The 26,771-nt window shown below is 46.5% G+C and overlaps 2 protein-coding genes and 1 pseudogene across 2 annotated transcripts; all 3 read left to right on the top strand.

Moving 5' to 3' along the window:
- The first annotated feature begins 4,748 nt into the window (after nt 1-4,748).
- On the top strand, nt 4,749-8,327 carry LOC136494122 (uncharacterized). Its single transcript, XM_066490272.1, has 9 exons — nt 4,749-5,261; nt 5,380-5,450; nt 5,828-5,892; nt 5,974-6,018; nt 6,099-6,179; nt 6,729-6,796; nt 7,042-7,090; nt 7,517-7,677; nt 8,036-8,327. The coding sequence occupies exons 1-9, from the start codon at nt 5,077-5,079 to the stop codon at nt 8,097-8,099; spliced, it is 789 nt and encodes a 262-aa protein (XP_066346369.1). The 5' UTR covers nt 4,749-5,076; the 3' UTR covers nt 8,100-8,327.
- A 466-nt stretch (nt 8,328-8,793) lies between these two features.
- LOC136494123 (probable polyol transporter 4) lies at nt 8,794-10,966 on the top strand. The gene is made up of 2 exons (XM_066490273.1): nt 8,794-9,181; nt 9,439-10,966. Exons 1-2 carry the CDS (start codon nt 8,944-8,946, stop codon nt 10,833-10,835), a joined length of 1,635 nt encoding a protein of 544 aa, XP_066346370.1. The 5' UTR covers nt 8,794-8,943; the 3' UTR covers nt 10,836-10,966.
- Nucleotides 10,967-24,220: 13,254 nt separating this feature from the next.
- LOC136494351 (probable polyol transporter 4) lies at nt 24,221-26,510 on the top strand (annotated as a pseudogene).
- Nucleotides 26,511-26,771: the final 261 nt, after the last annotated feature.

A 26,771-nucleotide genomic window follows, 5' to 3' on the forward strand; every position in this document is an offset into this window, starting at 1 on the left:
AAATGTGATGCTTGATAATGGATGTGAAAGTTAAAAACTTGAATACAACTTTTCTTCACGGTACAGTTATAAGTCAAAACTAACTAAACCTTTTTCATAACACTTATTTCAATTGCAAGGATCATTACCAACTAATGACCCAAGGTCATCACTCAATCCAAAAATTCAAATAAAACCTAAATCAATAAAGGTTACTATTTGCTTTTATGAATTAATTATTTAATTCAAAATTATGAAATAAATCAACTTGTTCCAATTTAGCTCAAAATTTTTGTAAAGGTTCATCACATGATAACTATGTGGCAAAACAATTTTCATAATTTTTGGATAATTATTTAAGCCTAGAAAAATCATGGAAACTCATTTATTAATTAATTTAGCAATTTTTATCACATTCAAAAAGTACTAAAAAGCAACATTTCATATTTTCCCTAAATATTATACATAATAGAGAGGTCACCCAAAAAATTTTATAATTTTTAGAGCTCAAAATAATTCTACACAAAAATAACAATAACTCATACTATTCATCCATTTCTGAAAAAGAAAATTTTCCATTTTTAAACCAAACCGCCACTGACAGATCGACCCCACCTGTCAGCACCGATCCCCGTGTTGACCACGGCGACAACGCGCGCTGACCGGTGATTCCTTGCCATCGGTGAGATCAACGACGACGGCGAAGGCACCAACATGTTCATCACAACTAGGCGCACCTACTGATGTCACTATTTGTATCGATTACAGCTCAATACGAGCTTGACACCGGCCATGGCGGACATGGCGGAGCGGCTGCGCTATGCCAGCGAAACAAGGCCGGTAGAACCTAAACAAATGGCCTAGGAAGACTCAGGAGCTCACCACGAACACGCTGGAGTCAATGGCCGAACCGGAGGAGCAACGGAGAATTGGGTTGATGATCACAGCAGCCGCAGCGGTGCGAGCAACGTCGACGGCGATGTTCCGGTGGCTGCAGTGGAATAAATGACCAAGCAACAAGGCATAAAGCACCATGGCATCAAGGTGAAGCTGGATCAACACTTAGCAAGAGCAGCGGCTCACCGTAGAGCGACGGCCACGGTGAAGCGCACGCGACGACGATGCTGCCTGCCACGAGGAAGAAAGGCAACGAGCGGCGTTCCTCGGCGAAATCAGGCACCAAGGCTCGGTGAACTAGGTTCGCAAGGAGTAGGCGGAGTTGGGACAGGCTTTGCTGAGACGGTAAAGGCACTACGGCGACGGCGAAAGCACGACGAAGCAGCGACGGTGGCGACTGGAAAAACAGAGGAGGAGAAAGAAGAGAACGGCGACTGCGTCGGGGCTTAAAACGCGACCAGGAAGCAAAGAGAAGCCACGCAGGAGCCTTCTCCATGCCAGCGCGGAGCCGAAGGTGGCCACGGCGATGACCAGAACGCAATAGAAGCTCGCCGTCGGTTAGATGGCTTCCGCGGTTACTGTTCACCGAAATTACAAAATTGCCACTCGATTTGAAACCCAAAATACTCCCAAATTTATATGGCAACTCAAAAATCTCCAAAAATAAAAGTTGTTCCAAATTCAAAGTTCTACAACTTTGCTTTTATAACCATACCCAAATTCAGTCTACATTTTGAAATGCAAGTTTGAATTCAAAAAGGGGACATTTCAAGAATTTACGCCTTTTTAAATTACTTCAAATTTTATAAAATAACTTTGAAAACTCTAAAAACCAACTTTGTACATCTTGACAAGCTCTACACTTTTGTTTTTAGTCTCAACCCCAAAATGTGCTTAGATTTTGAAATGTGTTTTCCAGGGTAAAATTAAATGTTGAAATCAGGGTTTTCGAAAATCCAATCCAACACAATTGTTTTGAAATTGATTCAACCATCCAAGTCAACACATATAACATAAAAGTAAACTTGTTTTAGTGAATGCATATCCAAGTTTTCACTAAGACCAGATACTTTGCAATGCATATGATGACATGGCAGGTTTTAATACTTAAAACACCCGAGGTGTTATAGAACACCAAGTGCCTCTTGATGCAATCACTCAAGCAATGCACTTGGATTCACTCCTAATCTCACAAAGATGATGAATCAATAACGGAGATGAGTGGGGGAACTTTGGCTAAGCTCACAAGATTTCTATGTCAATACAAATGGCCAAGAGAGTGCGCTTGAGCTGGCCAAGGGGCTTAAATAGAGCCCCCTAGAAATAGAGCCGTTGGGCTACTCACTCGGGTTGATCGGACGCACGCCACCAGCGTTCGGTCATCCGATTGCTGCCACGTGTCGTCAAATGTTTAACCTCAGTCGCTGATCTCCAATGGCTATCTTCCAACGCCTGCGCGGTTAAGTCATAACTGGACGCGTTGATCAGCAGCAGAGCTCGCGCGCGCACGCCACGGCCAAGACATGACCAGACGCATTGCTCCCTATGGCAACCCAGCGTCATGTCATTTCTAGAGATGATCCAGAGCCATCCAAACGCAAACGGACGTGTCAGATGCACCTCGACCGGACCCAACCCAGTGTTCGGTCAGTTCTTCTCCTCTGCGCGCCAAACTGAGCGACTGACGTTAGCGTATGTCACATTCACTGTTCTGCATCCGGTCGTAGTCCAGACAAGCCCGAGCATGCCACCTTCTTTTATAATTGACCGGACGCTGGAATGCTAAGTCCGGTCACACCGAAACCAGCGTCCGGTCACTGTTACTCAGTGACAATTAACTCCTTCACTTCACCAACTTCTTCACCCTTGCTCAAATGTGTCAACCACCAAGTATATCACCTTGTGCATGTGTGTTAGCATATTTTCACAAATATTTTCAAGGGTGTTAGCTCTCCACTAGATCTAAATGCATATGCAATGAGTTAGAGCATCTAGTGGCACTTTAATAATCGCATTTCGATACGAGTTTCACCCCTCTTAATAGTACGACTATCGATCCTAAATGTGATCACACTCACTAAGTGTCTCGATCACTAAACAAAAAAGCTTCTATCAAATTTCACCTTTACCTTGAGCTTTTTGTTTTTCTCTTTCTTCTTTTCCAAGTCCAAGCATTTGATCATCACTATGGTCACACCATCATCATGATCTTCAACATTACTCCACCACTTGGAATAGTGCTACCTATCTCATGATCACTTTGATAAACTAGATTAGCACTTAGAATTTCATCAATTCATTAAAACCAAACTAGAGTTTCAGACGCGCTTCCGCCTCCCGACGCGATGCCGCCGCCCGATGCGATCACCCTTGTGAGAACTATGAAGCTCGTGCGATGTACATGGCGAGCTCGAGCCCATTGTAGCTAGCCATGGGATAGTAGTTGGCGACATACCGGCTTCACATGGCACGAGCACCTCTCAGGCCCTGCTTCCATGTCTAAGAGGACGTAGTCGACATGGACTCTGTAGACGTGGGCGGAGGCGAGCAGCTGATCCTAACGCATACTCCATAGACATGGGCGGAGATTGAATTTGCGAGCGACAATAACTCTTTACCTTTTGGGCCTGTACGTGATTGCTTTGTTTTTGAATTAACTAACACTTAGCCCGTACGTGATTGCTTTGTTTTGGGCCTGTACATGAATGCTTTGGGCGAGTAGGCTGCGTCCGTTTAAATAATTGGCGAGGTGGCTGCCTGTTGCGGACTCTAGATTTCATAGTAAAAAAAGTTATTTTTGAACAAACCCACATGAGACGGTGTCTATTGATAGAGAAGGAAGGTACAATCCCTATGAACAAAGCAAAATAAAAACGTTAAAAGATAATTACTTTATTAAAAAAAGATGATATTGCGTTGAAAACCGTCTAACGTAACTAAAATTTTGAGAGTCGACGGAGATAATATGTCCAATTTTAGGGTTTAAGGATAAAACCTAATCTCCAATAGCAATAGTCCAGGGTAAAAAAAATGACATTTTTTTATATTAAATGTCAAGTAAGGACCTGCTTGAAACAAAGAAATGCAGAACATAATAATAGGAGAAAACTGAGAATTAGAAAATGCATGAATTTTTTACTAACGTGGTGTTTGGAAAGCAGAAATATGATTAGTATATAAATTTAAGAGCTAGCTGCAAACTTAATTGCTAAGAATAAACATAGCAGTAAATACTTTTTTCCCTTTAACATGAGTTGATGCCATTTCTTTTTCTCTTGCTCACCAGAGTTTAGAAATCTTTTGTTTGTTTTGTAGGAACGAGAGTTTTGGTGGAGAGGATGGGAGTTTAAGGGCCAACTCTAACTAATCAATTCCTCGTGCCTAGGGATGGTAATTGGGTGAGGATTGTATTCTTACTAAAAAAATACATCATCGTTCATCATGATTTGCCATATAATTTTTTCCTCGAAACCCTCGTACCAAACAAAGGATATGAATTCCCTCTTCAACTTTCTCTATTATTTCCCTCTATGAAACAAATAAGGGATTTGAGACTAAAAGTCGATTTCCTACTTTAACTCCTATCATCAACTCTTACCACTAATTTCCATGCCCCTTCTACGTACTCCCTCTGTCCCGTATTGATTGTCGCTCTGGCACACTTCAGCTCTGTTCACGTTCACACCTTCTGTTGTGCATCTGGACCATCCCTTTGTCCACATTCACAGGTTTTGTGCTGCACCTCCTCAAAAGCTACAACGACACTGATAAAGGGACAGAGGGAGCAGTTGCCAAACACACCCTAAGCACACATCAACTCTTGCAATCGTGAAGGAAAAGAAAACACAGAGTTGGAGTGGATTATTTTTTCGCATAGAAAAGAACATCAATTCCAAACGCGCGCTTCAGCTTCCTTAGCTGTGTTTCATTCCTACATGATCTTCCTTTGGAATTCCCCCAATCCAGACAGGCCCTAATCGGCCACGGCCCAAGGCCGAACCAGGCACGGCCCCATTTCCGCCGCCGCCGTCGGCCGGCATTGCCGCGCGCTCGCCGTTGTCCTCTCCACCGCATCGGGCCTCGCTGCCGTCGCCTTCCTCCTGCGCAACCCTTCCTCGCCGTGTGGGCACGCGGCCCGTCTTCGTCTCATCTCGTCGGCGCTCGTCCTCCCTCCCACCCTCCAGCGCCTGCTGCCTCTCCATGGCGTGGATCTGGATCCTCGCGGCGGGAGCCGTGCTCCTGTGGGCGATCTCTCTGGGGCGGATCCTCTCCTACTCCTCTCCGTCCTGTGTGCCCCTGAGCCCGCAGTTCATGCCCCCTCTCCGCGGCGACAGGAGGAGCCGGAACGTGCTGCTCGTCGTCGCCCACCCCGACGACGAGTCCATGTATGTTGTTAGTTCTCCTTGTGTTTTGGATGCTCAATTGCCATGTCTGTGGAACGTCTGCTTAGTTCTAGTTTGATGTGTTGCTTGATTCTTATTGCTTTCTTTTGTGTTGCTACAGGTTCTTTGCTCCAACTATTCTTTTCCTCAAGTCAAAAGGTCACAGTATTCACATTCTGTGCATGTCTCGAGGTTAGATGGCAAGCAACTGACGCTATATGTTTATTTCTTCTGCTGTCCTATACATTTGTTTATCTGAGCTCAGCACAGAACAGGAATGGCCATTGTAATGTCTGCTAGGATGCATCATAAAACTGTCATAGGTAACACTGATGTCGGTTTACTGTATGCTTGACAGCACACTTCAGATATTCATCTCTGATGCAAGCACGGTGCTTAAACATGCAGTGCCACTGTGTACGCATGATTTTTAGTGAATTAAGAACAAGTAAAAATAGTACTCGGCACATCTGAAGTACTAGCTAAGCTTTTAGCAATAAGTTTAATAGTATTTTTTTCCCTGACACGTGAACAATAAATCACCCATAACAAACTTACTCCTTCCACAGGTAATGCTGATGGTCTCAGAAATACTCGTAAAGAAGAATTGTACCATGCCTGTGAAACCCTTAAGGTACTCGGATCCTTAACTAGTTCATTTTACCCTCAAAGAGCAACCTTTGTACAGTTCCTGAAGCAGCTCATGTCATTACAGATTGCACATGAACAAGTTAAAGTTTTGGACCACCCGAAATTGCAGGTACTTTATTTGAGTACATACTTGCATACTTCTACATACTGTTTGAAAAACATGTGATCTTGATCCTATACATTTCATAGGATGGATTTCATGAGAAATGGGACCATGGACTAGTAGCAGAACTTGCCATGGAGCATGTCCAACTATGGTCCATTGACACGGTAGTGGCTACATCTCAGAGACCTTATGAACTTCAAAATACATTGCATTTTAGTATACTATCCGCTTCTCCTCTCACCCGTATTAAGTTACCTCGAGCCATTGATGCTTGTTTCTTCGATCCTCCAGGTTATAGTGTTGAAGTAACATGAGTAGTTAAAGTACACAAATGTGCCGGTCTGCATTTTGTGTACTATACAAGACACGTTTACAAAGGAATTCTCACCAAGTCATCAGTTCTCCTTTTTTGTTTACTTCTCCTGAATAATTTAGTAAATGACATATATTGGGGTTATGCTTGTTCTAACATTATCACTTCTTTTCTTAAGAAAAGACACTTGTGACTACAGTTTGCGAACTGTGCTTAAAAATCCTGAGAATGAATCCTTGCAATCTGATGATCTTAACAAATTATAGTCACTTAGTACTCTATACCATATTCAGTTGCTTTATGCCTTTACCTTCATTTACTACATACCTAAAAAAAATTCTAGTTTTTTTCTTCCTTTGACGGCCGCTGCTTACTGATGCAATATTTGATGTCATTTTAGATCGTGACATTTGATTCATATGGAGTATCAGGCCATCCAAACCACAAAGATGTTCATCACGGCATATGGTTAGTTCAGTTATCTGGTATAACACTGCATGATTAGCCACATGCATGAATCACTGAAATTGTTTGTTAACATTGGGATTCTGGTATGTTGGGCATCAGGACTGTTGTTCTTTGGCTGTGCACAGCTTCTTCTCATTTCATTTACTTGTTCATTTTTTGTACTACACATATGCATATCACATTTATGAGATAGTTTTGTATTTTTATCACTCAGAGTCTAAAAAACTTTATTTCTATATGAACAGCAAGTTTCTCCGTGCGAACAGGCAGGGGAATGTGGAAGCTTGGGAACTAGTAAGTTTCTTCCCTTAAATCCTTCGACAGCCTTATTATTTGGATTTACTTCTCAAACCGATTTTCACTTTACGAGGAAGAGAATATGTGTGTTACTTTGTTGACTTTGTCAGTGCTATGTTTAGCTGAAGCTACGGAACTCTTAATTGTTCTTGGAATCGGAAATGCATAAACTATAATGCTACAGCCTACATTGCCAACTCCTTTTGGTAGATGACTTAGTTTTTTTTTATAATATATATTTTTCAGAGATTTTGCTATTTTATGAATGAACATCATTTCTGTATTGCTAAACTTCATGGTCACCTTATCTTTACTTTACCTTTTTTTGGGGGGGTCTTGATTGTACCATGTTTTTTCTTCTTGCTGGAAGAACACATTAGTGTGGAGGAAAGATGATCGATGTTGGATTATTTCTAAATGCAGGCAAGCCTGAATATTCTTCGCAAGTACAGTGGTCCGGTTGACATTTGGCTCTCTTCGTTCATCTCCTTCACAAGGTCAAAGCAGTCAATCTATACTCTAGTTAACAGTAGCCCATCCAGAAGCTATGAAGCAATGGCTGCACACAGAAGTCAGTGGGTTTGGTAAGTCTAAGAGTATCATATTTGCATTTTCATGGAGAAAGCATTGTTTCTGCCAACTTGAATAGAGCGCTGGAGATCAATCCACTTTTAGCCTCTATAAGTTCATAACGAAGTTTCTGATTGCATCATATTTATGTAGTTCCTCGCAATATATCATGGCCAACATATAATGAGTCACTGACTTGCTGATTGCCGCCAATATATTGTCCCTGACGGCATCTCTCTACACCTTTCCTGTATCAGGAAACAATAGGGGCCATGTTTAACTTAGTAGTTAGGGAATGCTTTTTTTTTCTCGAATATAGGGAATCTCTTTTCTGAATTGAAGATAATCAACACATTCTATGTGTCTTTGCAGGTTTAGGAGATTGTTTGTCATGTTCTCGAGCTACACATACATCAATATGATACAGAAAATTTAACATGTGAGGTGACGTCATATCAGAGCAAGCCGCTAATGTGTCAATGGTTTTTAGTTGTACATCCTCAATAGGCAGTGCTCATAGGGTGATTGTAGGTCTTCTTATTCCCAATTATGTACTACAGTATATTTGTAAGTTTTGGTACTGAATGATTGAAATACAGTCAATCAGTATTGGAGTATGCTCACCGGCTTAGCTTATGGGTGTGTGGTCAAACGATTTCTGGTTCGTATTTGACGTCCTTGATTGACGAACTGACCTGCTAACTAATCCTGTTGTACTACTGCTTCTGTCCCAAAAGATGCAATTCTGGGTTTGGATCTTGTCAAACTTAAAATATATTAACATTTGTGACTCTAAATAAGTATACTATGAAAATATATTACATGATTAATCTAATATAAGGTTTATTCGGTATTATAATTAGTGATTTTTGTGTATAGATTTGATCAAATTTAAAACTGTTTTTAAAAACCAAGAATGGTATGTTTTTTTTGGAACGAATGGATTAGTTGCCACTGCGAGAGTCCAAAATAGGTTCCATTTGAAAATCACATACTGCTCCGCTGGAAGTATTGGTTCAAAAATCACTGCGAATGAAGGGGCTTATATGAAAGACACCCCGTTTTAAAACGCGTACCCCAACGCGATGAGTTGAACGACGACCAAATCGCGCGTCGCGAAAAGTACACGATGAACCTATTAAAATCTTCTTCCTTCGTCTTCCTGCTTCGTCGTCAGATCCACCATTGCCTAGTCCACTACTAGCACCATCCAAGAGGCATCGAAATTACCTCTTGCGATTTGAGAACTGGGAAGAAAGCTCGGGAAGGCGGAGCAGAGCATGATGCTTCCGAGCGCCGAGCTGTCGTCGTCCAACGGCGGCGGCGGCGCCAGTGGCCTGCCGACCCTGCCGGACTTCTTGGGCAGGAAGAACAAGTACGTGCGCATGGACGACGTGCTCCCTCCTGAGCAGGAAGGCGAGGACGGCGGCGTCCTTGTCCGTGAGCGCCAGAGCAGCAGGAGATACGTCTTCGCCTGCTCCGTCTTCGCCTCCCTCAACTCCGTGCTGCTCGGCTACGGTAAGTTTCTTCTTCTCGACTTGGACGACTTCTGCAGCCAGTTCTTGGATTGAAAGTAGTAGAGGACAAAAATTTCGACCTTAATTGAGCTTTTCCTAGAGTTTCTTGGCGACCGACTGTGCGTAGGATTTGGAGATGGTTAGCGCTGAATCGCGTTGACATTTTGCACCCTAGACAATGGCTGCTGCTTCTTATAAACTGTCATTGTTAGTGGTTAGTTTGCTAACGAAGTTTCATAATTCACATCCAAATGTCAGATGTTGGTGTGATGAGCGGTTGCATTCTGTTCATTCAGAGGGATCTTCACATCAACGAGGTGCAGCAGGAGGTCCTGGTGGGCTGCCTTAGCTTCATCTCCCTCCTCGGCAGCCTCGCTGGCGGGAGGACATCGGACGCCATGGGCCGGAAGTGGACCATCGGCCTCGCCGCCGTCGTCTTCCAGGCCGGCGCGGCCGTCATGACGCTGGCCCCGTCGTTCCGGGTCCTCATGGTGGGCCGCCTGCTTGCCGGCATCGGCATCGGGTTCGGCGTCATGATCGCGCCGGTGTACATCGCTGAAATATCCCCCGCGGGGTCCAGGGGCTCGTTCACATCCTTCCCGGAGATCTTCATCAACCTCGGCATCCTCCTCGGGTACATCTCCAACTACGCCTTCTCAGGGCTCCCCGACCACATCAACTGGCGTGTCATGCTCGCCGTTGGCATCCTGCCGTCCGTGTCCATCGCCTTCGCGCTGCTCGTGATCCCGGAGTCGCCGCGGTGGCTGGTCATGCAGGGCAGGGCCGACGAGGCGCGCGCCGTGCTCCTCAGGGTCACCGACACCGAGGACGAGGCTAAGGAGAGGCTCGCCGAGATCGAGGCTGCTGCTGCGGCCGCCGCCACGGGCGCCGCCGGCAATGGCAATTACGGCGACAGGAACAAGACGGTGTGGCAGGAGCTGTCGAGGCCATCCCCGGTGATCGCCCGGATGCTCGTCACCGGAGTAGGCATCCAGTGCTTCCAGCAGATCACGGGCATCGACGCGCTGGTGTACTACAGCCCGACCATCTTCCGGGACGCCGGGATCACCACCGAGCGCCAGCTCCTCGCCGCCACGGTCGCCGTCGGGTTCTTCAAGACGGCGTTCATCGCGCTGGCCATCGTGCTAATCGACCGTGTCGGCCGGAAGCCACTGCTGTACGTCAGCACGGTCGGCATGACCGCCTGCCTGGCGGCGCTGTCCGCCGCGCTCTTCCTGCAGGCTCGTGGGTCGGTGTCCCGCGGCGCCGGTGTTGGTGTCGCCATCTTGACGGTGTGCGGCGACGTGGCCTTTTTCTCGGTGGGGATAGGGCCCATCTGCTGGGTGGTGAGCTCCGAGATCTTCCCGCTGCGACTGCGCTCGCAGGCCGCGGCGCTGGGGGCCGTGGCCAACAGGGTGACCAGCGGCGCGGTGGCCATGTCATTCCTCTCTATCTGCCGCGCCATCTCCGTCTCGGGCGCATTCGCCGCGTTCGCGGCCATTTCTGCCCTCTCGGTGCTCTTTGTGCACAAGTTCGTGCCAGAGACCAGCGGCAAGACACTGGAGCAGATCGAATCTCTGTTCGGTGGCGGTAGCGGCGGCGAGGACCGGCGGGAGCTGGAGCTCGGCGATGTGGAGCAGCTGGTGCACAAGTGACGAGTAGCACTGCAGCTGCACACTTACAGACACTGATACACAACAAAATTTTGCCTTGATCCTTTGTAGTGACACTAACATGCATTGGAATGGCCTCAGCAATAACAAGAGTTAAGAATTCTTTCACTTGTTTGATCGATTAATTACTCCTCTTTTCTCAGCGAGTATAATTTGACTGGCCCACCTGCCTGCGAAGCTCGTTCGGAGGGTCACCTGAACAGTGTTTTTTTGGATTTTTTTAGATAATTAAATAGTATTCTGTGAGAGAGAATAAGCTGAAACAAGCTGGAACTATACCAGCTGAACGCGGTGACTGACATCACCTGTTTGACAGGTCCAGTAGCCGCAAGAGAGGGCCAGCGTGTGAGAAATTTAATTGCCTCACTGATGACATGATACACGTTTCGAACTGAATGTAATTCTGCAAAAGCGCTATCAAACACAAAGTCAGACATTTTGCCGTTACAAGAGTCGAGATTTTAAAAAGCATACCTCTAAGTTTATATTTGTGAATTTAAAAAAAAAAAGCTAAAAAAACGGTAGGCCTACCGGATGCATTTTTCTCCCGTCGGTCTGCGGCTCAGCCATGCCTGACGGAGTCAGAACAACCGGTCACGGTAGTGGGGGTGACCGGGAATCCTGTGCACCAACGGGAAAGCTTTTTAGCGGCGCGGCGCACTGGCGCGAGCGAAAAAATTATCGCGCGCTGAAAAACTGTCACAAAGCCCACATGGCAGAGAGACACGAAAAAAAAAGCGCGAGGTTAGAGAGCTCATCCCGGCACGTGACTCCAATCTCGCGTGCCTTTTTTCCCCCAATCTGGCAATCTCGCAGCCTCGGGGTCCGTGGCAGAACTGAGGGTGGGCCCCAGCCCATTTTTGGTAGGGCACCAGAATCATTCAACCTGGCAAAGCTGAAGGATCTATACGTTTTTTTTTTGAAACATGAAGGATCTGTAACAAACACAAAGAAAGAATGATGCTGGCGATGATAGAGCTCACAGGGACTCTGGAACAAAATGATGGGCTGTATTTCTTGACTTACAACTTGGGATTTCAAAGATTTACTATTAAAATGGTAGATTTCTCCTAGTGTTTTAAATAGTAATAAAACACTACTACTAGTCATAACATATAAGAATCTCATTAGGAGACATTTAGTAGGAAAAATTTATACTAAATTTTGAATGCTAAAACACTAGAAGAAACCCACCTCAGTAAAAGAATCTAAAATGGTTGTGATTTACTCTGAAGTTTTTCCCCGTTACGCTGTTTTACGTGGAAGTTCTGTTGCTTATCTGCCAATGGTTGGTGTCACAAAATTGGCTCCGACGTTGTTGGCATTGACAGTTTGCTGTATTGCTGTATCTTTCATCACATTTGTGTTAATCACTCCATAATGACGCAATAACCACGTGTATATTTTCAACGTATGTTCCTTCTGAAAAAAATGTACTACAATGTAGCCTTGCTGGTGACCAAAGGTATATTTTAACTTTAAAAGAATATATGTGGTGAACAATTGTTCAATAAAAACACTTATTGCTTCATTGTATCATTTACCCATGTTAAACGCAAGAAGGAATTCAACGGTTCTATCATTCAGGTATATGGTTGTGTTCTATTTCTTCTCTCTGCACAAAAAAAAGATGATAAAAAATCTATTGCTCCTATGGGAACACATGAGCTTCAGTGGAGTATAAATACATAATGTAGTATCAAACTCCTTGCTATTCATTTAGTTCTAAAGATAAAATCTTACGAAATGTTAACAAGAAATGCTATCAGTTGGTTTGTTTTTCTACCCCTTGTCTGAAGGTTCATTAATCATATATAGACTCACAGACACTTATGTTCATTTGGTGTTTCCTCGCAAGATCGTGATTTTAGATGGAGTAATAAGTTTGTTTTTCTTCACAATAATTTAATTCTCAATTTTGTATAGGGTACCTATGTTTTAGAGAATTTGACCGCAGTACAAGGTGTTCAGCGGCGTTATCTGCTCAAATACATACAATAGAGTACATAAAGAAATTGGCAAGAAAAGGTGTATGCCTGATTCCAAGCCGAATTTAGGGAAGGTAATGGCAAAGATACAGCCCAATGCAGTGTAGAGCATGGACCACCTTCTCTCTTCCCAAGCATATGTAGTTTTTACAAGCCACTATGACAAGTGTAGAGCACCTATTTTTTTTATTCGATCCAATATGACACTTAAGACTACTAATAAAAAAAGCAGCGTTGGGGAAGGCCTTAGGGCTTCCCCAATGCAACATGGTGGCATACTGCCCCATCATCTATGCCCTTGTTTAGTTGGACCCCAAAATCCAAAAAGTTGCTATAGTACCTGTCACATCGAATGTTTGCGGCCCGTGCATGGAGCATTAAATGTAGACGAAAAGAAAAACTAATTGCACAGTTTGGTGGGAAATTGCGAGACGAACGTTTTAAGCCTAATTAGTCAATGTTTGGATACTATTTGCCAAATAAAAACGAAGGTGCTACAATAACCTTAAATTTCAAATTTTGCGAACTAAACAAGGGCTATGTAGACGTCCTGGCTCCATATCACCAAGAGTAGTGGTCTCACAATTGCTCATAGTCTCAGTAGTCTCAACTGACAAAAAGGAGAAGCCACCGGTGAAAACACGTTGGGGAGGGAAAGTAGCTGCTTCGGGAGCAGTGAAAGCAGGAAAGGCTGCTGCATGCAATGTCAAAAGCTTCTAACAATAAAGCATTCATCTCCCTTCCCGCGATGGGGATGCACCTCCCTGGTATTTGCTTGCATGCGTGGATCGACCAAATTCAGCTGGGGCATACGGAGCTGTTAGCTAGCGTTGGGCGTACCCTAAGGCCATCCCAACGCTCATACGTGTCTTGTAGCCTCTAACTGACTTACCTGACAAAAATAACCAACTCACCTTACTAATAGCTTACAGTGTCATATTCTCCTACCGATGTTATAACTTGGCTGACATAAAGCATGAAACTACTAGCTCTGTGATAGAGTAAAAGATGACATATAAAGAGGAGAGAGAAGAAGGGCACGGACACCGACGAAAAAGCAACAGCCTTGGATCAAGCGACTGCTCAAAATTACAAGCGAGACTGAATGGAATGATTACAAGGCAGTTGTATTGGCCTCACAAGTGCGATCTTTGGATTTAGTAGTAAGTAAGGAGTCCGGCTTAGGAAATGATAACTTCGAAGCATGGTCATCTTCCCCCGCTCACATAGGTTATGGTCCTTTACCTGAAGAAGAAATATTTGTCACACAACTAGGCTACGGTGGAGATGAGGAAGAGAATCCGGTTGCCGATGGTGAGGGCAATCATGATAGTGATGAAGAGGATGATGATTATGTAATTGTTGATGCAGAAGAAGGTTTGGACGACGCTAGCGGAGACTTTTCTATTGAGGATGAGCTTAGCGACGAAGATGATCTTAGTGGTGAAGAAGACTTTGGTGATGCTAGGGCTACGAACCGTTTTGACATGAAGATAGCTGGAGATGATGAATCCTTCGTAGAGGAGATAGCCGAAGACTCTGATGACGATCGCCCTGTTGGTCGTCTGAATTTTAGAGAAATAGAGATATTGTCTAGGGTCTTGCCTTGGAGAGATCCAGTAGTTTGTGATTTCGAGGACCTTAGCCATGGTCATAGGGCAGTAGCTGATGGTGGGCCAAGTGATACAACTGTGCCTGATGTTAGCGGTTGCCTCATCATACGGAAGGGCATATTGTTTGGTACCATGGATAAGTTGAAATCATGGTTGCAAGAGTACTCCATTGTACACAACCGACCTTTTAGGGTCATCAATTCATTCAAGGAGAAGAGGTATACTGTTGCTTGTGAAGAACAACAGTGTGGTTGGAGAGTATGTGCTAGGAAGACGAAGGCAGGCAAATGGAAGATTACCTCAGTGAAGCAACCACATGTTTGTGCCACTGCTGAGGCAGAAGAGAACCATCTGCAGCTCAATTCTAGGTTCATTGCAAGGCAATTATGCCCCGTGGTGAAGCATATGCCAACCATTACGGTGTCTGCGTTGGTTGAGATCATCTTCCAACGGTACAATTACTATGTCAAGTATGGGAAAGCATGGAGGGCAAAGCAGCGTGCACTGGAAATAATATTTGGAAATTGGGAAGAAGCTTATGAGCGCCTCCCTGTAATGTTGAACGCAATGAGGGTTGTAAATCCTGGGATGCACTTCGAGTATTTACCTAAGGAGGGTGAAACAAGGAATGGTAGCCAGATATTTGGAAGGGCGTTTTGGGCGTTCGGGCAGAGCATCGAAGCATTCAAGCATTGCAGGCCCGTCGTCTCAATTGACGGGACCTTTCTTACAGGGAAATTTAAAGGCACAATGCTTATTTGTATTGGGACAGATGCAGAGGACCAGCTTGTGCCATTGGCCTTTGCGATTGTTCGGAAGGAGGACACAGATAGTTGGTGTTGGTTTCTCAGGCTAGTAAGACAAGTGGTAATTGGTCTGGGACGTGATGTTTGTGTGATATCCGATAGGCATGCTGGCATTCTGAATGCCGTAGAACAAGAGATTCCTGGTTACGGCCAAATACATCACCGGTGGTGCACCAGACACCTTGCTCAGAATCTTATAAGGCGTGATCACACAAAGGACAACTTTAAATTATTTGAGGAGGTTTGCAGGCAGCAAGAGGCTCAATTATTCAAAGACAAGTTAGATGCCCTGAAGTTAGCCATAAATGTTGATGGCAGGCAATTCTTGAGCGAGTTGATGGCGTCGAAGGATAAGTGGTCACTTGCATATGGCACGGGTGGTTGGAGATGGGGCTTCATGACTAGTAACATGGTAGAGATGTTCAACAGCCTTCTAAGAGGTTGTCGTGGTCTGCCTGTGACTGCTATTGCCTCATTCACCTTCTACAAGTTGAATTCTTGGTTCGTTTCAAGGAAGAAGCATGCGAGGTCTCTATGGACAGCAGGCAAAGCTTGGCCACTTTTAGCATCTCAGGAACTAGCTTTCTTAAAGAAAAAGTCTAAACGACAGAAGGGTTCATGTTTCGATCCGATTAACCATGGATATGAGATTGTAGAGGGTGGTGGAACTAACATTGGTGGTGAAGACCGGGGTGCTCGAAAACATAAAGTAGTGATCAATGAGAACAAGTGTACGTGTGGAAAACCGATCATATACCATAGGCCTTGCTCCCACATGATTACAGCATGTCGCCTTAGACGTGTTGATGCTGAGGTCCCTCCCCGTATGGCCGCGGAGTTCTCTTTGAGGAACCTAATGAGCACATGGAATCCTCAGTTCGAGCCATTTCTTGACGAGAGTCAATGGCCTACTTATGATGGCCCCAAGTATGTGGCTGATCTTGGTTTACTCTAGAAGAGTAGAGGACCTAGGCGGCGGAAGCGGTTTAGGATGGACATGGACCGAGCCACGAAAGGTAGATCAACCATGAGTAAGGTTGGGAGACATTTTGTAGAGGACACCCAAAAGAGCCGTTGCTCTGGTTGCCATAAGCCGGGCCACAATAAGAGAAAATGTCCTGAACTACTTAGACAACAGGTATCCACCAAGCTAGCTACTAGAATTGCTTTGTGTAATAGTACATTGGTTTACTTTTGTTTTTTTTATTTTTATGTTACTTCGTACCACATACACATGCTTTAACTTATACTAATACTTTGGCATTGCTTATGTTGCAGGATGGATAGGTTCCCCCTTCTTGATCCAAGGTTCGATGAGCACCACCGGGCTCGGAGGATCGAGAACGGAGAGGTATATTCAACAATTCGTATGAAACATTGCATTGTTCATGTTTTGCTCTATAGTCCATGCTCTTTATAAAGTGACATGAACTAATACTTTTTCATGCTTATCTTTTTTTGCAGGTTTTGAATGTGTTGAGGCCAATGACACATGAGGCCTCTACGACCATGGTCTACGACGAGAGGTACACGCCCCTCCTGAAGCTGGCGAACCTTGCTACCGTTGCTCGTGTTTGTCATCGAGGTACGCCACCTTTCAACTCAGCGGCGCTGATGGCATTGATAGATCGGTGGCGTCCGGAGACACACAGCTTTCACCTACCATGCGGGAAGATGACGGTCACTCTCGAGGACGTTGCCATGATCCTTGGAGTCAAAATCTGAGGATTCCCAGTGACAGGAGACACGGAGTCCGAAGGATGGCAGCAGCGGGTTGAGCACTTCTTGGGACGGCCCCTAGCGGCAGTTGAGGCTGGCAAGAAACGGCACAGCAGTGGGGTGTCCCTGAGGTGGCTTCGTCAGTAGTTTCGGGAGTGCCCACCCAACGTAGACGCCGAGACCATGACATACTACTGTCGGGCCTACGTCCTCCACATGTTTGGTACGGGTCTCTTCCCTGATGGCACTAGAGACACGGCGTCCTGGATATACATCCCGTGCCTTTTGAACTAGGAGGATGCCGGCAATAGGAGTTGGGGCTCGGCTATACTTGCCTTCCTGTACCGTTAGCTTTGCGAGGCTTACCGCCGTCCTAGAGGCGCGCACGCTACAATGTCAGGGTGCATCACACTGTTGCAGGTAATAAAGCAAAGTTGTACAAGTTTCCACTACAATTCAATATTTTTTCTTAACAAAAGTGATTAGCATTCATGTTTCTACTCTTTTTTTGCAGATTTGGATGTGGGAGAGGCTTCCAGTTGGGAGACCGCATCAGCTTGATCCCCCACAACCTTGGTTTCCTCAAGGAGACGCAGTTGTCGCCCCTACCGTGGCACACCTCTACGAGCGAGCCCACAGAACATACCACGTGTCACGCCACGTGTACATCAGCTTCACCAACGAGCTGGACACCCTTTTGCCATAGCATGTAAGTTTCCTACCCTTTTGGCCTAATCGAGGATATGTGCACAAATTGAGCGTCGACTAGTTGATGACGACATTGTGTACAGGTTCAATGGCGCCCATATCGGCGGAGGCAAGTCACGGATCTCAACTTGAGCGCCTTGTGCATGGCAGACGAGGACGTCTGGACGATGAGGACCCCCCTTATTTGTTTCTATGCAGTGGAGTACCATCTCCCTCACCGTGTAGCACGGTAGTTTGGTAGGCTGCAACCTTCTCCGCCTGATGATTTCTCCACCGGTTGGCAGCTCCACAAGTACGTAACATGCAATATTTTGTTCGTTTCACATGAATGAATCATTGAGTAGGCCTTCATATTGCCGATTTGGTGTAAAATTTACAGGTTCAACAAACAAAAAAATAAGAAGATCACTAACTGGCAGCTGGAGCACCAGTGCTACATTGATGAGTGGATGTTGATGGAGCAGAACAACATGGGCATCCACACCGTCCATCGTGACAAGGCATTCGATGATTACCTTGTTTGGTTTGGTCAACGAACAAGGCTTCAATTGAGGCCCGCTTGGATGGAGCAAGACATTGCTGACATTGCGAGCGAGGATGAGGGCAACAACCCATATGACCAAGCTACCCGAGAAGGCAAGCAAGTTGAGATCGCCCCTGCGTTAGCTAGAGCTGTAAATGATATGACTATTTCCATCTCTGAGGTCTTTACTGTGATGGAAACTTAAATTCTTGTTTTTGTTGCATAGAGAATGGAGACAATGAGGATAGTGGCCGAGCAAGGAAGGGCATTGATGATTCCTGTGGGCGATCCTGATGAGGCCTCCATGTTACGACAGCACATTCAGGTAGTCTCCTCTCATTCAGTTGATGTTACATCTTTATATAGTTTTGCGACCAACTCTACTTACTAATAGTGCTTTCAAAATGCAGCGTGCCATGCATCGCCTTCGAAAGGTAGCTGCACGCCTTGGATGTAGACGTTCCTCGGATGTGGCAGTCCCACAACAGCTTGGTGCTGGACCTTCTACTGCACATGTTGGAGGGACTTCATCTTCACATGGTGCACATGGTGGCAGGACTTCTTCTTCACATGGTGCAGCAACTAGTGCAGAGGGTGGTCAAGGACATGGTCATTATGATGATGAAGATGATGAAGGACAGGGAGAGTACTATGATCATGAGTATGATGAGATTGGCATGTCCCAGCTTGGAGTTGCACCCCAAGGAACTCAAGGCCCCTCCGGTTCTGGACGTCCACAGAGGACGCTCAGACCAGTGGACAGGTACACTCCAGGTACCTATCCATTTGGGAGGGGAAAATGTTACGCTCGCCGTCCACATTAAGGTACAAGGAGCGATAAAAGATCCAAAGACTTCATATGCTATATTTTGTGCATGGACTATGTATGCATTGGACCTTGTACTATGTTTGGACTATGTCTGTTGATTGATGAAGCATATGTATGGACTATGTTGGATGTTGAATGTGTTGGACTATGTTGGATGTTGAATGTGTTGGACCTTATGTATGTACGGATGTTGAATGAATGTGTATGTCGGTGTGGTCATGTGTTATGTGAATGTGTGGAACGTCGCCATGTTTCATGTTTCCAGCTATTAAGAGAGGGCCTCCGTCGCAACTCACAAGGAAGAAGGGGTGTCATCATCCCCATCCTCCATGTTACGATCAACCTCTGTTGGATTCACGGTGACATGGCAAGCACGCAAAGGGAACGAAGCAGCTTAGGAGAGTCGGGGAGCTAGCGAGCTCAGGTCCGTTGTTGGCACAAGGTCATCGTCGGCTGATTAGAGTAGTGGGCAATAGTGAAGCATCAAAGAAGAGATGATATATTTTGGTGAACCCAGGAGCTCGGCGTTTAGTCATTTCACGCCAACCCCTGGTACATACTGGAAACCCTTGCATCGAAGCGCCAAGGTGCCCAAGCTCGGCGTTTAGTCATTTGACGCCGACCCCTGGTACATACTAGAAACCCTTGCATCGAAGCACCGAGGTGCCCAAGCTCGACGTGCAGTAAATTGACGCCGAGCCATTAACCTCGGCGTGGGACGACTAAGCGCTGAGGTTCGGCCCAAACCTGGCCACGGCCGTTGCCAAACCCTAGGGTTGGCGTGGGCAGACTCGACGCCAAGCCTCAGCCCAACTCGTAAATGGCCGAGCCAAACCCTAGGGTCGGCGTGGGCAGACTCAACGCCGAGCCTCAGCCCTTTGGTATACGTTGCAATCCTATTTGCATGATTCAAATGAAAAATCTTTCTCAATGATTCCTCTTCGACTAACACGAGTTATACTAATAAGAGTAGACATGCTATATTTATGTTTGTATGTTTGTTCCTGCAGGAAAAACCGAATGTTGGTTCGATTTCAATCCCCTATTTTTAGAGAGACTCAAATCTTTTTTTCAGTTTGGGAATCAACCATAATACATGAAACTTAGAGGTAGGTAAACTGCAATTTATGAAATAGCGAATGCACAACGATTACACTCACATCAAAACTAACAATGGCATGTCGCAAACTAAACCTAGCATGCCTTAGGGGATTGAAAGAAACAAGTGATACAGACATTGCAAAGGGTACACACTCACATGAAAACTAACAATGGCATGTTGCAAACTAAACCTAGCATGCCTTACAAGATTGAAAAGAACAACTTATACAAGCATTCCACATTCGGATTGACTAACAAAGGTTGGTCCTAATAATGCTCCCACATATTGAACTGAGTTGCGCCTTCCCCATAGTATCCTCTAGTTGACGGAGGCGGTGGTGGTGGCGGTGGAGAAGGAGGCCCGTCCTTCTTATGGTACGGGCACTCGCAGTACGGATTATTGCATAGTGCCTCCTCTGCATCATTGCTGTTGTCGTCGTCCGACTTGTCCCTGTTACCACTTCCAGGGCCATACTCTAGGTCAAAGATGCGTCCCTGTAGATATGTGATGTACTGTTGATGGGGATAGATAGGAGGAGGGTCGACCCATCTAGTGAAGCCATAGTTATCTGGACAGCTTGAATCCTGAAAACCCATATACCAATAAGTACTACTAGAAACCAAATGCAAATCTAAAAAAGGAGAGAGTTCAAAGGCAATACAAATCCTCGCGGGCATCTGAAGAAACGATGGCCTCCACCGTCACAGTCTTTGTACATCTGCACAACACAATCCAAACCGTGGCGGCATTTTGGCCAATCTTCAATGCGCTTCTTGTATGATCTAAGAGGTCTCTCACGGGTGAAGTCACTCTTCCTCTCCAAAGGAAATTCCTCTATTGGTTCTTCAAAAGAATCAGGACCCAGAGAACCCTCCCACACAATCGGAGGTCCCTTCCTCACCCCCTTTCCTCTCCCTCCGCCGAAACCCTTTCCACTCGAGGAACCTCCGCTCGACATTTGCTAAAACTAAACCAGAAAACAAGTTGTGTGGATGTGGAGCAAGACATGGAGCACTATATATAGAGATGAAGGCAGGTTCACCATGAATGCTACTTGACAAAAAACATGTGTGCGTACTCATTTATTGAATCTACAAAGGCTAGATGCTTCATCTGAAAAGCCTACAACCATGACTGGTCATTTCATCTGAAAAGGCTACACCTGTGTTTTGTCACTTCATCTAAATGCAGTACATCACTCTGATATTAATTCATTGCGTATATGGATACAACAGTAAACGAATCTAGACTTTTCAGTGAGTTTTCAAATAGACTTGTAGCCCTTTCAGTGACTGCAATAGTACTTGTAGCCCTTTCAGTGACTGCAACAACACAAGTAGTCTTTTTAGTGATACAAACAGTACCACTACAGTCTTAGGATAGTTAACGAAGTACAGGGCATAAGACCATCTAAAATAAAATTATAGTGCATTACAACATAATAAAAAAAGTCCAGGGAATAAGTTCATCTGAAATAAAAGCAGAGTGCATTACAACATAGTAAAAAAAGTCCAGGGCTACACGACATCGCTCGTGAATGAACCAAATACCTACTGAGTGCAACGAGGCCACTTTCCCTTCCTCTCGGCATCGAGATTCTCCTCCATCGCTGCCTTCGCTCGGCGCACACGCTCAAGCTTCTTCTCCCTCTTCGCCCTGTACGCAGCAACACGCCTCCTTTCCTCCTCTTCCTTAGCCTCCAGTCTGCGTCTCTGCTCAAACCTCTCCTTAACCTCCGCATCCCACTCCTTCAGGCCTTCTAGACGCTGCTTGTCCGACTCCTTGATCTCAGTGTCAATCCACTGCTCAAAGTCACACAGTGGTGGAACGGTCTGCAAGAAAAATAAATTGTTACAAAACAAATAAATAAGCAATACTTAATATCACAAGAAAATTAATTAACACAATAAAAATTCCTCACAAATGATGCACGGCGCTGTTGCTTTGTAGGTTCCCATGCATAATTGGGACACATCCAGTACCTCTGTCTATATGTTTCCTCATCTTCAGAGATGTCTACCTTGCAAGGATCACCACAAAAGCACATTGGTCGAGGAACACCTTCAGGGAGAGGCTTTAGGTCGTAGGGATTTGCCCTCTGGCGACCATAGCTACAATTAAAAGAATTTAGTCATATTAACGAAGAACCAAACCTAAATCTAGGGTTTTCTATTTGTTGCACAGATAATGAATAAACATTAGGATTATCTTGGAATACGAGCTTTACCACGCCTTGGCATCCTAACATTACGTAGAAAAAAATCAATCCAAAGTACCTTGCAACGAATGTAAAGGTACTAACACTAAATCACCATACCTCCCAAATAAGCTTTTCATTACAAACCCTAAACAAATTTGAATCCCAACAAACACAAAATTTAACTCAATGGTTATAAACCATAACATATACAACAACAACAACAGCAACAACCATACATTTGGGTCATTCAATCATTTGAACCACCATACATTGCACGAATGACATGAACATGAACCAAACCTATAATGCCAAGTTCAAAAACAAACGAATCTAAATGGATGAATTGAAAGAGGGGAAAGAGGAGTACCTTGGCAAAACGCCTTGGTCATAACAAATTGAAATGTAATGACCAACAAATAAATAAAATACATAGTAACCCTAATGACCAATAAATAACTAACCCTAATGACACCTACAATAAACAAAGAACCCTAATGACCAAAATAACTAGAAACTAAACTAACCTAACATGTTCATCACATAAAACAGTTAAACAACAATGCACTCAGTCATCCTAAGCCATACATTTTGCAAATGCAAACACAAATATACCAAAACAGCATACAACCATGATTCCACATGATTAGGGACAATGTAAGCACATCTACGCGGATAGAATAGAAGAGGGGAGGGACCATTACCTCGAGAAAGCTTCGGGAGACAAGATCCAGGCACCTAGAGTCGTATTTGGGGGTTCGAGTTTCATGGGGGCCGTGGGGGATTTGGGAGCCAGCGGTCTTCAGAATTTGGGAGGCGTGGGGGAATGGAGGAGGGGAGGGAAGAAGAAGAAGGGGGCCTTGGCCTAAAGGGACCAGACCTCGGCGTTGAGTCGGGCCACGCCGAGGTCTGGAGGCTCGGCGTTAAGTGACCCAACGCCGAGCTTCTGGGCCACCGTGCTTTGTTGGGCCGCCTGGGCCGCGCTCCGGGTGGGTCCAGTAGCTCGGCGCGCAGTCCAGCCGCGCCGAGGTTGGGCACTTGGCGTCGGCTGACACGACGCCGACATCTCGGACCCACGCGCCACCGTGTCGACGACGACCCCGGTCGTCCGTGACGTGGCAATACCTCGACGTTGAGTGCTAAGACGCCTAAAAATGGTCTATTTTCATAAAATGTTTTGGCGTAGGTAATTTTCTAAAAATTATTTTCAAAAGAGACCAAAATACAAAAATTTCACGCTTGTGCTTTGCTTTTTTGGTGAGACCACTAGTGTCGTATACCTCCGTTGAGGCTGCCCTGAGATGTTCTCACTGGTGCTGTAAGTGCAATGGCTCTGATCGCTGAGCTCAGCTCTGCACCTGCTTCATATCTGTGGTACAACTGTACAAGCAACCCCACCGAATGGTGTCAATGAAAGTGGACGATCCTTTTTTTTTCTCTGTCACAACAGCCGAATGGTGTCAAGGAGTAGTACACAACAAGTTCACCTCTGACTTTTTGTATTGGCACACTTTTGTAATCGCAAAGATTGCATTTTTCTCCTCCTTTTTAAGGTCAGCCAGTTACACGATTATTACATGTCACTGACTGTGCAACTGCATACGAGCTGAAAGGAAACTCCGAGACAGTAGGGAAAGCTTCCACTTGATTTTGAATTTTTTAAAACGAGTGCAAATCCCTCACTCCTTTGAGAGACTTGAGCGCATGAGCAGCAGAACAGGTACACCGTCGTCCTGAGCTGAAAAGCACCGAAACATATAAAACGCCCGACGTCTTAAACAAATCCCGCCTTCTTTCCTCCTCCGACTCTTTTTCCACGCTTGCGGCTTGCCTGCTAGCTTCCTTCCTCAGATCCACTGCACCTCTCCCCGTTCCCCAGCCGGGTGCCTGCCGGGCTTCTCGGAAGGGGAGGGGAGGGGCTGAGCAAGGTAGAGGCGATGGGGGCCGAGGTGGCGGCCGGCGGCGGCGGCAGCTTGCCGGGGTTCTTGGGGAGGAAGAACCGGTACGCGCGCGTGGACGACGTGCTCCCGCAGGAGCCGGAGGACGGCGGTGGCGTCCGTGTTCGCGGCGGCGCCGGAAGCTGCCGGAGATACGTCTTTGCCTGCTCCGTCTTCGCGTCCCTCAACCACATCCTGCTCGGCTACGGTGAGAAGAGCTCCACTAGAATGGCGTTTCGTTCTTGATGCAGATTTGGTCTTACTTGTTCGGCTAGAAATGGCTGTAGCTTTCCCTTTCTTTGGTGGTTTATTTAAAGCTAAACAACCGACAACTTGGCTTGCGATTATCACACTACACTAGTAACACGGAGCTCCTGTTTTGCAGTAACGAGAAGTCAACACAGCCCTCTAATCGCAAGCCAAGTTATCTACGAAAGCATGCTATCTTAGATAAATAAAAGAATCATATAAAATGTTTTTGGTAATCAATCTGTTAATGCCAATCTTGTGCACACCGAAACTGTTCTGCAAATAGTCCAGCAGAAATGTTTTGAAGTCTATCATATGTCCATATATAATGGGATGATGTCAAACTGTTCTGCAAACTCATTTGTTGTCTCATGTACTAGGACTAGGATGCTCTTCCTCATACTGAAACTGCTGAAATTAACTGCAAAATGTATCTGGAAATGGATCTGCACCAATTTTTTTTTCCTTTGTGATCTTTCACTGACAGTGTTCTCTTCATGTGATTATGTGTTGGTGTGTCCAGATGTGGGTGCGATGAGCGGCTGCATCATCTTCATCCAGAGGGATCTCCACATCACGGAGGTGCAGCAAGAAGTGCTCGTGCTCGTCGGATGCCTCAGTTTCATCTCCCTCCTCGGCAGCCTTGCTGCCGGCCGGACCTCGGACGCCATCGGCCGCAAATGGACCATCGGCCTCGCCGCTGCCGTGTTCCAGGGAGGCGCGGCGATCATGGCGCTCGCGCCGTCCTTTGGTCTGCTCATGGCGGGGCGGCTGCTGGCCGGCATCGGGATCGGGATCGGAATCATGGTGGCGCCCGTGTACATCTCGGAGATCTCCCCGGAGACGCTGCGGGGCTCCCTGGGGTCCCTCCCGGAGATCTTCATCAGCTTCGGCATCCTCATCGGGTACGTCTCCAACCTCGCATTCGCGGGCCTGCCCGACAACATCAACTGGCGCGTCATGCTCGCCGCCGGCATCCTCCCGTCCATCTCCATCGCGTTCGTGCTGCTTGTCATCCCGGAGTCGCCGCGGTGGCTGGTCATGAAGGGACAGGCCGGCGACGCGCGCGCGGTGCTCGTCAAGGTCTCGGACAGCGAGGAAGCGGCGGAGGAGAGGCTCGCCGAGATCGAGGAGGCCGCGCGCGCCACCGCCACCGCCTCCGGCGGCAACGGCAAGGAAGCGTGGCGGGAGCTGCTGAGGCCGTCGCCGGTGACCCGCCGGATGCTGGTCACCGGGCTGGGCGTCCAGTTCTTCCAGCAGGCCACCGGCATCGACGCGCTGGTGTACTACAGCCCGACCATATTCCGCGACTCCGGCATCACGACGGAGAGTCAGCTCCTGGGCCCCACCGTCGCGGTGGGCGTGGTCAAGACGGTGTTCATCGTGATCGCCATCGTCCTCGTCGACCGCGTTGGCCGGAAGCCGCTGCTGTACTTCAGCACGGCCGGCATGACGGCGTGCCTCGCCTTGCTGGCCGCGTCGCTGTCGCTGCTGAAGAGCAGCACGCTGCCTGGCGGCGTCGCCGTCGGGCTCGCCATCCTCACGGTGTGCGGCTTCGTGGCGTTCTTCTCGTTGGGGATGGGGCCCATCAACATGGTGCTGAGCTCGGAGATCTACCCGCTGCGGCTTACGCGCGCAGGCCGTGGCGGCCGGCTTCGCGCTCAACCGGATGGCCAGCGGTGCCGTGGCCATGTCGTTCCTCTCCATCTGCCGCGCCGTGACCGTCGCGGGCGCGTTCGCCGCGTTCGCGGCCGTCTCGGCGCTGTCCGTGGCGTTCGTGCACCTGTGCGTGCCCGAGACGAGCGGCAAGACGCTGGAGGAGATCGAGTCGCTGTTCGGCGGCGGCGGTGTGAGCGTGGCGCACGGGAACGGCGGGGCCGGCGAGGTGGAGCTCGGTGACGCCGAGCGGCTTGAGCACAAGAGGCTAGTGTCGCACGCGTCGAGCTGAGCGTTGCGGCGCGAACAGCAAAACCGTATTAGACACGCAGAGTAGAAAACAGCGTTGTATTCTTTTCTTTTGCGCGAAAAATGAATACTTTCCCTCCTATATTAGGAGTACGAGCTGTTCTATACGCACAAGCTCAAGCGTACATATATGTGCATCACCAATCATGCATGTATGCATGTTTTCATTCGCAGAGAGTATTATACTCTTTCAATTCTAAATTATAAGTCATTTAGACTTTTATATTTTTTACTATTTTATTACTATACATCTAGATATATGGTACTAAATTCGTTTCAAAT

The sequence above is a fragment of the Miscanthus floridulus genome, chromosome 11 (assembly GCF_019320115.1).
Source record: "Miscanthus floridulus cultivar M001 chromosome 11, ASM1932011v1, whole genome shotgun sequence".
NCBI lineage: Eukaryota > Viridiplantae > Streptophyta > Magnoliopsida > Poales > Poaceae > Miscanthus > Miscanthus floridulus.